This window comes from Durio zibethinus, chromosome 17 (genome assembly GCF_047325235.1).
Source record: "Durio zibethinus cultivar Kanyao isolate XHJ-2024 chromosome 17, ASM4732523v1, whole genome shotgun sequence".
Lineage (NCBI taxonomy): Eukaryota > Viridiplantae > Streptophyta > Magnoliopsida > Malvales > Malvaceae > Durio > Durio zibethinus.
This window is the reverse complement of record NC_143178.1, coordinates 1,833,215-1,847,359: the sequence shown is the minus strand read 5'-3', so window position 1 is coordinate 1,847,359 and position 14,145 is coordinate 1,833,215. Positions and strand designations below refer to the sequence as shown.

General features: G+C 34.5%; 3 protein-coding genes across 5 annotated transcripts; 2 read left to right on the top strand and 1 right to left on the bottom strand.

Annotated features, from left to right (window-relative positions):
- The first annotated feature begins 534 nt into the window (after positions 1–534).
- On the top strand, positions 535–1,330 carry LOC111286252 (dolichol-phosphate mannose synthase subunit 2-like). Its single transcript, XM_022876136.2, has 3 exons — positions 535–674; positions 799–891; positions 1,009–1,330. Exons 2-3 carry the CDS (start codon positions 802–804, stop codon positions 1,159–1,161), a joined length of 243 nt encoding a protein of 80 aa, XP_022731871.2. The 5' UTR covers positions 535–674; positions 799–801; the 3' UTR covers positions 1,162–1,330.
- A 1,582-nt stretch (positions 1,331–2,912) lies between these two features.
- On the bottom strand, positions 2,913–3,721 carry LOC111286245 (putative calcium-binding protein CML11). The gene has a single exon (XM_022876125.2). It carries the CDS (start codon positions 3,580–3,582, stop codon positions 3,085–3,087), a length of 498 nt encoding a protein of 165 aa, XP_022731860.2. The 5' UTR covers positions 3,583–3,721; the 3' UTR covers positions 2,913–3,084.
- A 4,978-nt stretch (positions 3,722–8,699) lies between these two features.
- Positions 8,700–14,001, top strand: LOC111276002 (homeobox-leucine zipper protein HDG5-like). Of its 3 annotated transcripts, none has more exons than XM_022861702.2 (12): positions 8,700–8,816; positions 9,279–9,501; positions 9,606–9,772; positions 9,976–10,093; positions 10,594–10,776; positions 11,064–11,540; positions 11,685–11,783; positions 11,893–12,111; positions 12,261–12,432; positions 12,532–12,800; positions 12,890–12,985; positions 13,137–14,001. In XM_022861702.2, exons 2-12 carry the CDS (start codon positions 9,370–9,372, stop codon positions 13,596–13,598), a joined length of 2,394 nt encoding a protein of 797 aa, XP_022717437.2. In that variant the 5' UTR covers positions 8,700–8,816; positions 9,279–9,369; the 3' UTR covers positions 13,599–14,001. The 3 variants fall into 3 exon arrangements, with proteins under 3 accessions (XP_022717437.2, XP_022717446.2, XP_022717458.2); XM_022861711.2 differs by having other exon boundaries at positions 9,276–9,501; XM_022861723.2 differs by lacking the exon at positions 8,700–8,816 and having other exon boundaries at positions 9,278–9,371; positions 9,481–9,501.
- Positions 14,002–14,145: the final 144 nt, after the last annotated feature.

The following is a 14,145-nucleotide window of genomic DNA, read 5'->3' as shown; positions in this document are numbered from 1 at the left end:
ATTGAGTACGAGCTGTTGATACAATATTAAACTTGAATTTGATTTTAAATTCGAGATTTGATATTTATTTGATTGCAATCGAATTTTATTTTTTTTAGTTTGAATTTGATTCGAAATAAAAATTAAATTTTTTTTAATTCGTTCGATTAGATTTGATTAACATGTAAAAATAAATTTAATTTTTATATTCGATAAAAATTTAATTATTTGTATTCAAATTTGAGTTTAAAATATTTTATTAATTAAAATATAAAAATTCAATTAAACTCGTAAGTTATTCAAGTTAAAAAAAAATACTCAAACTTAATTTGATCGATAAGTTGAGCTTTTCGATTTCGATTTGATAATAAGCGAATTGAATTCAAATTTTATTTTAATTAAATTTTAGTAATTTATAAATATTAATGTATCATTTATGTTTTTAGAAATAAGAATTTTAAATTAACAATTCCAAAGAATACAGGGACTAGCTTCGAATTTTACCATATGATTATTATTAGTTCTTTTATTTTGATAACAGAAGAGTCCTCTGATTCATCAAACAAATTTAGAAACCTCCAAACAGTTCCCAAGTCCCAATTCCTCCTCCGCATGTTCCCCCAATCTCTTCGCCGCCACAAAAAAAATCGATTTTCAATCTTTTCCATCTCTCTTCAATTTCTGCTCTTCCAAAGGTAGGGTCACCGATCCTTTGAAATCCTTTTCTTTTTTTTTCACTAATATTTGCACTTTTAAATCTTGGAAGCTTCGTGGGATGGGATCTTAAATTCTCATAATCATTTTTTATTTTATTAACAGAGAATGGAATTAGCAGATCGAGCGGTTGGGTTCCTTTTATCTTTTATCAGCTTATCCATATTCACATATTATACGTTTTGGGTCATCATCCTGGTCAGTTTCTGATGATTATTTTACTACTTCATTTTCAAACTAATTGAATAGTAGCCTCTTTATGAACTCTGATTGATTATGATTTCTGACTCTAAATCTTTGGTCATATCTTTTCAGCCATTTGTGGACAGTGATAATTTTATCCACAACTATTTCCTACCCCAGGAATATGCCATGCTGATTCCTGTGTGTGCTGGTGTGGTGCTTCTTTGCCTCCTCTGCATGTTTATTGGGTTCGTGATGCTCAAATCCAAGAAGAAGATGGCTTGAAGCTTGATCCTGCTTTACCTTTTTGTTCTCACAACATGCCAAGGGTATAGGCATAGCCTTTCCTTGTGTTTTTCCCTACAATTCAGATTAAAATGTCAGTTTTGAGATCAGAATTGTGTGCAAGATATTATCATCTCTAGCAAAATATATGCTGCATACTTCTAGCTTATCATACTTTGTTAAGATTGTTGCACTATAGGACTACTGTTTAATAGATACCTGTTATAGAGGACTCAGTGTTTTTTCTTTCTTTCTTAATTGTCTCTATGAAACTTCTTTTGGAGTGTGTAGAGTAAAGGCTTTCATTTATTCATTTCTTATCTTTCATTTTGTGGCAAAAATTTCATTCAAACCCTGCCCAGGTTATTTGTAGTTTAGTAAGTTTGTTAAATGTCAAATGCACTAGATGATTATAAGTTCATTCCATACTGGACCAGACCAGAATAGGGCTATATACATTCTCATTGTGAGAAGAGGTCATTCGAGGGTATATAAATAGATGAGAAGTTATGGACAAAGGAATACAAGACATGGTGTAGTTCGGTAACTAAATTGAGTGTAGTTCCATATCGAAAATGATGAGTTTCGTTGCCATTGCATTGAACCCTGTAGGCTTTTAGAGATCAGTACTCATTACTTAAAGGACTTAGACATGAGGCATTCAGTAGGACAAATACATTCTAGTGAAACACACAACGCAATTTCTTTTCTGACATCAACTCTAACTGATCTTCCTCATTAAAAATTTATTCCTTTTAATGAGAAAAGGGTAGTTAGAACAATGCCATTACTGAGTTTCAGTTCTGATAAAAGGTTACCTAATAATTTGTTAATTTTCGGTGTTGCTTCTTGCTTTTGTGCTATTTGAAAATTGGCTTATCCTTTTCTTTTGGAGAGAAATGGACTGAAGGTCTTAAACTCAGTAATGGCAATCTTAATACTTTTGTGCTCCAAAGAGGTACTTAAACCATCAAGCTAAAAGCTTAGATTCTATTTTCTGATTGAAGGAGAATGGCTTTTCTCATATAAATGCCATTTTGTCTTTCCTCCGACATGTAAAATTCTTGACAGGAAACAATTAAATCCAAACTTTTTATTAATTCTTCTCTAGTAGAAGCTAATTTGTCATCCTAGTTAGCTGCTTTTCAATCTATTGCTGTCCCAATTCTACTTTTCTTGTGGGAGTGATTGATGCAAACATTGGGCTATAAACATCACAAGTAATTCAGCAATATAAAATCCTATGTAATAGATGGAATTTGACATACCCAATGCTAAATATTTCAGTCAGATTGAACACTCTTTCAAAAGAAAGAGGCTATGCGATATAAAACAGAAAGCTCCAACTCCTGAAAATTATATCTAGTCTTTATCCAAGAACTTGCGAGGATGGTCCAATGTAGAAAAACGTAAATAATTCTGGCACAATCGCAACAGACTGATGTGAAAAGAATGATCATCGAAGTTGAATTTTACAAGGAATCAGCCTGCCATAATTAAGTTCTTGCAGCAGCATGAGCTGTGAGATGCCTCACTCAACTAATGGAATGCTTGGGAACTGGAACCATCTTCCCTCCCCCCCCCCCCCCCCCCCAGCGGCAACAATTTAACAAGAACATAGTTTAATCTCTGATCCATTGAAACAATTAGTATTTGTCTGATTCAAATTCGATGCTTAAAAAGATTACGCCAGGTTGATGACTTGATGCCAATATGCAACACAGATATTTCAATTATGAACGCATAGACGATCAAGAGGATCAATGTTAAAATTGCATCAAGGAACAATGGGAAAACTCAGGTCTTGCGCTATAGAAAGTCATCTACTTATTATAACATTCCTCACATGGCCTCTCTCTCTCTGCTCCAAGAAAATTCTTAGAATACACATAAAATCGTAGAAAATTTTTGTTTTATATGCCTTCAAGCCCAAGAATTATCAAAAGCAGCGGAAGTAATCGCCTGTGAGAACTCCTCAAAACTGATCCTCCCGTCCCCATCCGTATCGGCCTCCTTGATCATCCCTGTCAACTCCTCTACCGTCAGAGCATGTCCAAGTTTCGCCATGGAATGTGCCAACTCAACAGCAGTAATAAAACCATTACCATCCCTGTCAAACATCTTAAACAGCTGCTTCAGTTGCTCCTCGCTGTACGGTGACTTCTCCGAGAGCAGCTCCGGGGCCACCAGAGCCACAAATTCCGAGAACTCCACCAAACCATTACTATTTGTATCAGCCTTTTGTATTAAGGCTTCAAGTTGGTCAGGGCTTGGTTTTAGGCCCAAGGACGGCAAAAGCGAACCAAGTTCCAGCTGCGTTAAGCTACCATCGTTGTTCCGATCAAAAGAACGAAAGATTTCTCGTAGTTCAGCGATTTGCTCATCGTTTAGCTTCGCTGGTTGCTTGTCGCTAATGTTCATAATACCCTAAACCTTAAAGCTTCTTGCAAATAATTCTCAAACCAAAGACAAGAAAGTAATAAAAGAAAAACTTAGCAAACAAATAACTCGAACAAAAATTCTTGTACTTTGCTATCTGATGAGGCAGCTTAGTTCATCACTTCCATTAATGTCTTCTGGGTTGATTTGTTTCCTTTTGTTTCTGTGCCCAAAAGGAGTCTTGTAGGATCCAAGATTGCCTTGAAAATTGTTCTTAAAATCCCTCCACTTTTGATGGATCTTTCCTGTTTACCAGCGACTAACCCAAATATGGGATCACACTAATCTCACAGAAAACGAATGCTGAAATCTTTAGCAAAGAAATGGCAGAAGAGAAGAACATACGTGCTCATTTAAAAGATGAATAGTCAACATTATGAAAACAAAATAATTATTAATGTCTTGTTTTCCCATTTCTTCGACTAAATCTTTCATTCTTTTTTCATTTCATGAGAAAATTTCAAGAGGAAAAGCACGTGAAAAGTGGCTCTAATTCCGTGATTTATGCATGTCTTTATTGCTGGTTGGCTGGCTAGACTCTGTCAACCGTTTAGCCAAGATGTTTCTCCACACTTAGATCTTAATTCGTGAACGTGGACTGATCGTTTTAGACTAAATCAATGCTAAAAAATTTGCCACGTTCTTTCTACTCATTTCCTCTCTACTTCTTAATTGAAAGAAAATTTCTTGCAGCATATATGTTTCTCCTCTTGTTTGCTCTTTGATCTTCGTTAAATGGTTTCATTGAATTCATAATGTACTATAGTATCTCATTAATCCATTTTGTTAAAGAAGAAAATTATACATAAATTAATAAAATATGGGTTTTATTACACTTGACGTTGGCAAATGGCAGAGCCTAGTTCCAATTAACAAAACAATAAATATAGGAAACTAAATGGGCTCAAAAGCTTTTGTGCTCGAGTGCTTGGCAGCAATCTAGTCAAAGACTGATGACAAGCTTTTGGAATAGGTAATTACTCGATGAGACATATATATTTATGTGAAGGACATCCCTCTCTGATAAGCATCATTTGGCATTCATTTAATGCAGTTTTGATAGGATCTGTAGCACTTCGATCTTCAGTAGGCCTAGTCCTGATGTAAGGTTAAAGTTTTCACCATATTTTACTACTAGCTACCTTGTACTCTTATAACAAGGCAAGAAATTGAAAAATAGATTTTTTTTTCTATGAGATGAGATGAGAAGTGAAGAGACATGTTTTGATATTTATATACTTCTTCTGAAAATCTAATTAATAATTCTGTTTTCTTTACAATTTCGCCATGAAAAATGAGGTTTTTGTAAAATTAAAAGATACTAAAATGAATCTATTGATAAAAAAGTCTTTAAAATTGATTTAGCAAATGTTATATAACAATGGCATGCTATGACAACTCACTCTCCTAAGATGGAAATTCTGCTGTTCCTTTCTTTTTCTTTTGATTTCTCCGATGCTGAAATGCCATTCCTTGAGCCTCAACCAAGATGAAGAAAATTTGTGCAGCATTAAAAGGCAGCCTCTTTTTTATTCTTTCGGTGAAACTGCCAACCAATTTTTGCACTTTAACCATTAAGTCCTAAGTGATGGGTTTAGTGTATGGACCCCAAGACAGGCCAGGTTCAGGCCAATATTCCTGTCTTAATTAGTCAAAACTTGAGCTTGTTATAAATCAAAGCTTTGAATTATGGATTGGTCATAGAGTTTAAGGTTTAGTGGTTAGGACTTAGGCTGATCTCTTCCTGTTGGGTTGGCAAGAGAAATGCATGTTGACTATTGGATAATTCATCTTCCCTAGTAATAGTAATAGTACTAGTAATTGAATTGAATTGAATTGAAAATATATGGCTAAAACACAATGTCGGTCAGAAATCATGAACCAAAAATAAATGTTGGGGGGCACTGCAATTGAAGATAGCTATGTGTTTGTTCAATTATTTGAAGCTTTATTTTAATATTTGAAGAATTAATTATAAATGCGATTTGACAAGTGAGGGGGAAGCAACTTTGGGAAGGATAGGGATGCAACAAGCAAGTCAGCAGAGCAGCCCATCAAATGTGACAGGTGTGGGCCACTTTCAAGTTTCAACCCCCACACATGGCAGCTGGACCATATTTAACAACTTTGTTTCTAATGAAAATGAAAAGAAAGAAAGAAATAGAGCAAGGGTTTTAAAGAGAAATCACGTATCGTGGCTGGCAAAAGACGTGTGTTTTCTTGTTGCCATATCATTGTTATCATGGCAAAATTAGGCTTTTCATGTTTCAGAGGAACATCAACTAGTTGATTTAAACTAGACAATCAATGTAATACAACTTGAATAATAGGATATGAAATCATAGAGGAACCCAAATTCAATGTTTTACAAACTCGTAAAAGACAAGTTTCGGTGCACAAAATTTTCGCTTTGTAAGGATCGGGTGAGGGTCTATAGTATGCAATCTTTTTTTTTTTTTTTTTATATTTATACAAAGAAAATTTCTATAATTTAAACCCATGACCTCCTGATCATAAAAGAGCAATTTTATCATTAAACTCGTATATTCCAAAAATAATTAAGTAATTAAATTTTTTTTTTAAAATACATTTTGATTCATATTGAAGATATAAAAAAGAGTGGACACATGATTTGTGAATTCGAATTGTCATTTTCGAATGAATTAAACTGTATTTTTAAAATAAAACTTTATTCAACAAAAAAAATTATTATTATTATTGCCATTTATATGTTGCATGAAATTTGGCTAACATAAATTTGTGTGTAACCACACAATACATTAATAGTATTTATTAAGAGCCAGTCGTGCATAAAGAAAAGAGGAAAGCAAAGCAACAAACATTGGGCTGTTTCAATTTATTACATGATATTAATGGCTCATTCCCATGACATGTTTTTTAGTCGTGTTTTTCAAATGGTTCAAATAAATTTATTTGCATTCAACATAATGAATTAATAAAAAACTTATAATCTCATCATTTTTTAATGAATTCAAATTTAAACAATTAAAAGAAAAAACACACTTTTTTTACTACTTGAAATATACATCCATTGATGACCTAAAGTTTTTATTAATTATGTAGAAAATGTCTTAACAATGTGGGAAATTTTAATAGGTGTCTAGTGATATTAGTTAAAATTTTATTTAAAATAATAAATTTATAATTAATGCTTTATTTTTTATTAAATTTAGTGAAAATAATGAACTAAATATATAAAAAAAAAATTCTTAAAATAATATTTTAAGTAACCTTAAATAATACTTATAGGCATACCTAAGAAGATTTAGTCATAAATTTTTACTGACTTTCTCTCCAACATAGTATCTGATTCTCAAAGACAGCAAAATGTTTGATGTGTATATATTATATAGTAATTAATCAGCGCAGGTTAAGGTTCTGGTACCACAATTATCCACTTGAGAAAATTTGTCATCAACTCTCTACATTTATTTCTCATTCTCAGGTATCAATGCTCTACTTAATACAAAGCTAGATTCAATAAGCTCCCCCCCCCCCCCCCCCCCTTTTTTCCATTACAGCTTTTCTAACACAGCCAGCCAAGGTGTCAATGGTCCAATGGACGTCATCTCCATTCTCCACTTCTAATTCTTTACAAAGAAAAAGGGTTCTCAATTATAATTGAAACCAAAAAATAATAATAATAATACTAATATAACATATTCATTCATGAAAAATTAATGTACTTTGACCCACGCCCAACTTTGGGTTATATCTTCATGTTCTTCTGCTAGTTAGAAAAAGTTTATTTAGATGCAAATGTTATATAGCATTTTATGTTAATCCCTTAGATCTCCATTAAAGCTTGTAAGTTAAATTGATTTCTCTCTCCCTTTGACATGCAAATATTAGCTTATTGAATTCAAAATTTAATTTAATTGATTAATACAATTATTTTTGAAAAAAAACATTCAAATAAATTTGAATTTAAATATCAATATTTACAAATTTTTCCTCTTTTATAATACTATAATCACTTTTGTAAAAAAAAAAAAAAAACACTTACCCACAAATAAATCTCATGTTCCTACAAAATTTTACTTGCTTATCTATTAGTATGGCCATTTTCCTCATACATTTTTTATTATCACTATTAGTTCTAATAAACCAAGGATATATAACATATAACATATTGATATTAATGCTTTATTTTTTTATTAAATTTAGTGAAAATAATGAACTAAATATAAAAAAAATTTTGGGTTAGATGTGATATTTATATATTTTTATCGTATAAAATATTAAATTTTATATATTTATATATTGTATAAAAATTATATGTCATAATTTATGTTAATATAAAAATATAAAATATATATATTTTATTTTTTAAAAATTTATATATAATTATTATTAAAATTTTAAATCATATTATTTTTATATTATATTCATATCATATCATAATAATATATTTTAAATTATCAAATTTATTTTACGGTTATTAGACATGTAAGATCTTGAATGGAATTTTTTTTGATTAGGGGACAAACGTCAAGATTTCTTTTTGGAACAAATGTCTCACCAAGTTGGACGGCATTGATCCATTGACCCCTTTGACAATTGCATTTCCTACCCCAATTTGATGGACCCCACAATACATAATTGACGGTTTCGATCGTTTGACCACTTTGACATTGCCTTCCTTACTTAATATGTCCTCCTTCTTTGACTCTTTTTTTCAACCTTCTAGTTCACCATCACTGTAAAAAATCTACAATTACCAAACAAAGAAAAGTAACGCAAGTGAAAAGAGAGAGCGTGAAAATATATACAAAATCAGCAGAATCTTTTACCTTCACGATTTCGGCATGCGCGTGTGTTAAGGAAGGGAGGAAGAAATTAAAAACGTTTGACTTAGGGCCTCTTTCCTTTCTTTGCATTGGAAACGTACGGAAGAAAGGAGGATGCTTCATTTACAAAACATGGTAAAAACAAAAACGGAACAGTAAAACGGAGTAAGTGGCGTTGATCGATTTCTATTAAACGCAGTTAAAGTCCACGTTTACCACGCAGGGTAAAATATACAAATAAATTTACTTCCCTATATTTATTACAAGAAGGAAGAGAGAGATAGGAGCAGAGCAGAGATTGCCTGTTTTAGTTTTAGAAATCAAAGCGAAAGCAAAAGAAAGAGAGAAAGAGAGGTTTTTTGTTTTCTCTCTTCTACAAAGAAAACACCGACAACATTGGTGGTGGTATTTACTCTTACATTGTATTATTATTGTTATTCTTGTTATTATTAACTATAATTTTCTTGGTTTCATTCAATCTTATTTGTGCTTGCTTTTATTTCTCAAGCTTTAATTCATGGTGGGTTTTGATGGTATTGTCAAAAAATCTTCAATCTTGACATGTCAGTTTTTTTTTTTTTTTTGAGGTGGTGGTTTTGAAGGAGAAGCTGTAGCCTTTTTCTCGTTGAAAAAGATCACATCATTCATTTTCAAATTTCTCGACTTTTTGCATTTAATTTTAGAGCCTTTGTGTTCTTTTCCTAGTGATCACAGTCTGTGGTTAAATCAGTACTTCATGTTTAGTTTTGCTTGAAGGTTTAGTGTCTGAAATCTGGAGTATTTTCTTTTTGTTTTTTGAGATTCCATTTTTGTTATGGTGCCTCATGATTGTTAAAGTTGCACCGTTTTTGTGATGATCAAAAGCAGGACCGTTTCAAGTGAAGCCAGGAAAAGGGTTTAGTCCACTGGAAAATCTTGCACATCAAAAGGAAAGAGTACTGATCAGGAGAAAATAAAAATGTATGGAGATTGTCAAATCATGTCGTCTGTGGGAGGGAATGTGGTATCTTCAGAAACCCTATTTTCATCACCAATTCAAAACCCTAATTTCAACTTCTTGCCTTTGCAGCCTTTACCTCCCATGGTTCCTGTAAGTTATTTAAATCAATCAAACATTCATCTTTCCCTTCACTTTCATTTCTCCTTTTTGTTGTCTAAGTTCTACTAACATTCTTTTTCTCTTGGGGGGAATAGAAAGAAGAAAACGGGCTGTTTCTGAGAGGGAAAGAGGGGATGGACAGTGGGTCTGGGAGTGAACAAGCAGAAGAGAAGTCAGGGAATGAGCAAGAGAGCACTGAGCAACCCCCCAAGAAGAAACGTTATCACAGGCACACTGCTCGTCAGATCCAAGAAATGGAAGCGTATTCTCTATCATTTACTCTTTTTTTTCCTTCATCTCAAATCTTTTTTCTATCAAAAAAGATTAAGCGGAAAACGGTTTTATTTTAAGCAAATAACATGCAAAAATAAGCCATTAAAGGACCAAATTTGAGAAATAAATTTGTCTCTTTCTTCTCATACAACAGTTCAATTACCTTTTCTTTTAAAAGACAATGTTTTGCAGTGTTTTTAAGGAAAATCCACATCCTGATGACAAACAAAGGATGAAACTAAGCCAAGAACTTGGCCTTAAGCCTCGCCAAGTCAAGTTTTGGTTCCAAAACCGCCGCACTCAGATTAAGGTGAACAACTTCTCCCTCTCTCTCTCTCTCTCTTTCTCTCTCTCTTTCTCTCTCTCTCTCTCTGGGCTTTCGCTATAATCCCAACCCTAAAATGTATTTATGCAAACAAACTCTCTCTACTCCTATATACTGAAAACCCTTTGAGAGCTTTATCACAAAACCAGACACGACTCCCAAGAAAACGCGTTGATTGCTTTGCATTAAAACCAGCTCAAACCCTAAACGGCTGAACCTGGGTACATGGGTTGTATCCATCATCATAGCGCTTAGTAGCATCAGAAGAGAAGGATCTTATTTATTTTTTGTGGCCACTGCAGGTAGTCTTCTATTTGCAATTATAGTCTGTATTCATAAATGTGGACTGGGTTGAGCATTAAAATGCTTTACCTGCACATGTGCTTTCTAGAGGGCAGTTAATGCAAATAATATGTGAAACCCTTAAGGATTAATGCTTGATTTTCGTTCTTTTATTTTTTTTTTCTCTTTTTTGAATTTTTCAGGCTCAACAAGATCGATCTGATAATGTGATACTTAGAGCTGAGAATGAGTCTCTCAAGAATGAGTTTTACCGGCTTCAAGCGGAACTCAGCAAACTTGTTTGTCCAAACTGTGGTGGTCCAGCTGTGCCTGGAGGGGTTTCCTTCGAAGAGCTCCGGATGGAGAATGCACGACTTAGAGAAGAGGTCTGTTCACTGGATTATATATCTCTATAATCAGTAAACAGCATGCTAGTGAACTAATTAAATAAAAAATTTCTTTTATCTTTTGCCTCGTCATTGCACAGTCGCATTGCACCCTCTAATAAGTTTAATTAAAGAACATTGTTTCATAATTAGCCAAACAATATTCTATTTAGTATCAATTTTGTACAATGTTTCAGTCCCCTTTTTTTTTCTCTGAGAGCTACAGGAAAATGAGAAAATTTTTATGATAATGTTATTATCTTGACCATGTCGAATTGTTTTTACAGGTGGAACGGGTCTGTGCTATTGCGTCGCGATATATTGGAAGGCCAATCCAAATAATGGGTGCAGCTCCTGCAATGATGCCACCTTCATTAGATTTGGACATGAACATATACCCAAGGCATTTCACAGAGCCTATGGCTTCCTGTGCAGAGATGATGCCTGTGCCTATGTTGCCAGAAACAGCCACTTACCCCGAGAATAATAATCTAGTTCTAATGGACGAGGAAAAAACTGTTGCAATGGAGCTTGCTATGTCTTCCATGGATGAACTTGTGAAGATGTGCCAAGCAAATGAGCCTCTTTGGGTCCGAAACAATGAAAATGGGAAGGAATTACTTAATCTTGAAGAACACGCCAGGATGTTTCATTGGCCATTAAGTCTCAAGCAGCGTTCAAGTGAGTTCAGGACTGAAGCTAGCCGTGATAGTGCAGTGGTTATAATGAATAGCGTCACTTTGGTAGATGCATTCCTTGATGCTGTAAGCATCCTTTCCTTGAATTTTCATTTATATTGCAATTATCTGAATGTTTGAAATGCTTTTTGGATATACTTAATACTTTATATAATAACTGTAGTCAATGGCATAAATCTCATTTTTGACATGTTTTCCTTCTTATTGCAGAACAAATGGGCGGAACTGTTTCCCTCTGTCGTTGCTAGAGCAAAAACTGTTCAAGTTATATCACCTGGTGTTTCAGGAACAAATGGTTCCCTTCAGCTGGTATAGAGTCACCTGCAATGCTACATTATTTTTTTTGCCAATTGTTCAATACTCCTTTATGTTCCTTCAAACAATCCATCTGATCATTGCTTTGGTTTTATTTGAGCAGATGTATGCAGAATTGCAAGTTCTATCTCCATTGGTGCCCACTCGAGAAGCTTATTTTCTTCGTTATTGCCAACAACAAAATCTAAAAGATGAAACTTACTGGGCAATTGTTGATTTCCCTCTCGATGGCTTTCATAACAACTTACACTCTTCCTTTCCCCTATACAGGAGAAGGCCCTCTGGCTGTTTGATTCAAGACATGCCTAATGGGTATTCAAGGGTATGTGCAAAATAACTTTCTATTGTACATAAATGTTTCACTTTGAAATTATGCATCATTTTACATTCATGGAGATTTAGCAATATCAGTACTGAAAATTTAAAATGTGGGAGTATTCTTGAACTGAATTGAGAAGGTTCTGCATCCAGGTTACATGGGTTGAACATGCAGAGATCATAGAGGAGAAACCAGTTCATCAGATATTTAGCCACTTTGTTTACAATGGGATTGCATTTGGAGCACAACGTTGGTTAGCTGTTTCAGAGCGACAATGTGAAAGGATTGCTAGCCTCATGGCTAGAAATATCACTGACTTAGGAGGTTCCAAAAATTCTCCTCTTGCCTGCAACCAAAACCTACTTTTTTAATTTGGTTTTTAATGTTACGTTAGCAAGATATTTCCCTTTCTTTCTTTTTCAGTGATACCTTCTCTGGAAGCAAGGAAGAATTTAATGAGACTTGCTCAAAGAATGATAAGAACTTTCTGTGTCAACATCAGCACTTCCAGTGGTCAGTTGTGGACAGCTTTACCAGATTCCGCTGATGATACTGTTAGAATCACAACAAGGAAAATCACAGAACCTGGCCAACCCAATGGGCTGATTCTTTGTGCTGTATCTACTACTTGGCTGCCCTATCCTCACTACCAAGTCTTTGATCTTTTGAGGGATGAACGCCGCCGAGCTCAGGTTCCATTGAGCTTTAAATTCATTATTTTATCTTCTTCGCAAAATGCAAAATTGGTGCGTAATGCTGATTTTAACTTACTTTTATGCAGCTGGAGGTTCTTTCAAATGGGAATGCCTTACATGAGGTGGCTCACATTGCTAATGGCGCCCATCCTGGAAACTGCATTTCACTTCTTCGAATCAATGTAAGAATTTCCTTCTTGGCTAATAAAAGTTTTTCCTTCTCTCTTCTTTGTTACACTATGGCAATTGTCAAAGACATGAAATTACACGCTGACTTAATTTAACCATCTATAGCACAAAACGTCCTAATTATATAATATGGTTTTAATATAGGTTGCAAGCAACTCCTCACAGCATGTGGAGCTAATGCTGCAAGAGAGCTGCACAGACCGATCCGGTAGCCTTGTTGTTTACTCCACCGTTGATGTTGATTCCGTCCAGCTAGCAATGAGCGGGGAGGACCCATCCTGCATCCCTCTACTTCCCATAGGCTTTTACCTAACCCCAGTGGAACTCATCAGAGATGCTAGTGGTGAAGGCAAATCAGTACCACCATCTGAAGAGGCAAACGGTCATATTTCTGGCAGTTTACTCACCGTTGGGCTTCAAGTTCTTGCCAGCTCAGTTCCATCAACAAAGATCAATCTCTCGAGCATTGCCGCCATCAACAACCATTTATGCACCACCGTTCACCAAATCAGTGCTGCACTCAGTAGCAGTAGTACCCCTAGCTGCCCCCGTAATGGAAATGGTTTAGGCTCGTGTGCTGAGCCTGCTTCTGCACCAGAAAAGTAGGTCAGGTTTCTTCGTGAATTACCCATAACATCCCCCATTTTTAATGGATTTGAAGATGGGAAGATTGGGGAAGTTATTGGTAATGAATTTTACTGAAAATCAATTGCTGGAATTGTCAAATTAGTGCCATTTGTAGTAACTAATTAATGTGGTAAATAGGAGTCATTTTGTAACTAAGGGAAGCATGTGAGAAAGGTGTTGGAGGGTAAAGACTAAAAAGAAATACTATAATGTCTATGTAATAGCTAGAGGGAGTCAAGAGCGCACCAGCTGTGACCTTGCTTTCTGGTAAGGCCTAAAGATGAGACCTCACCAATCAGCAAGGGTGGTGGTTCGGGTATTGACTTCTGCTTTATTGGCCCTTGTGTTTGCTTTTCTGAATTTATTGCTACTTGGGAACATATATTTTCTTTCTTTTCTTGTTAATTTCATTGCAATATTCATTCAGTCTCATGATCATGCATTACATATATACAAAAAAAGTTATGGGTCCGGATAACATAAGCCTACAGGCACCAGTTATTAACATTTTTCAAAAAGTAATAGG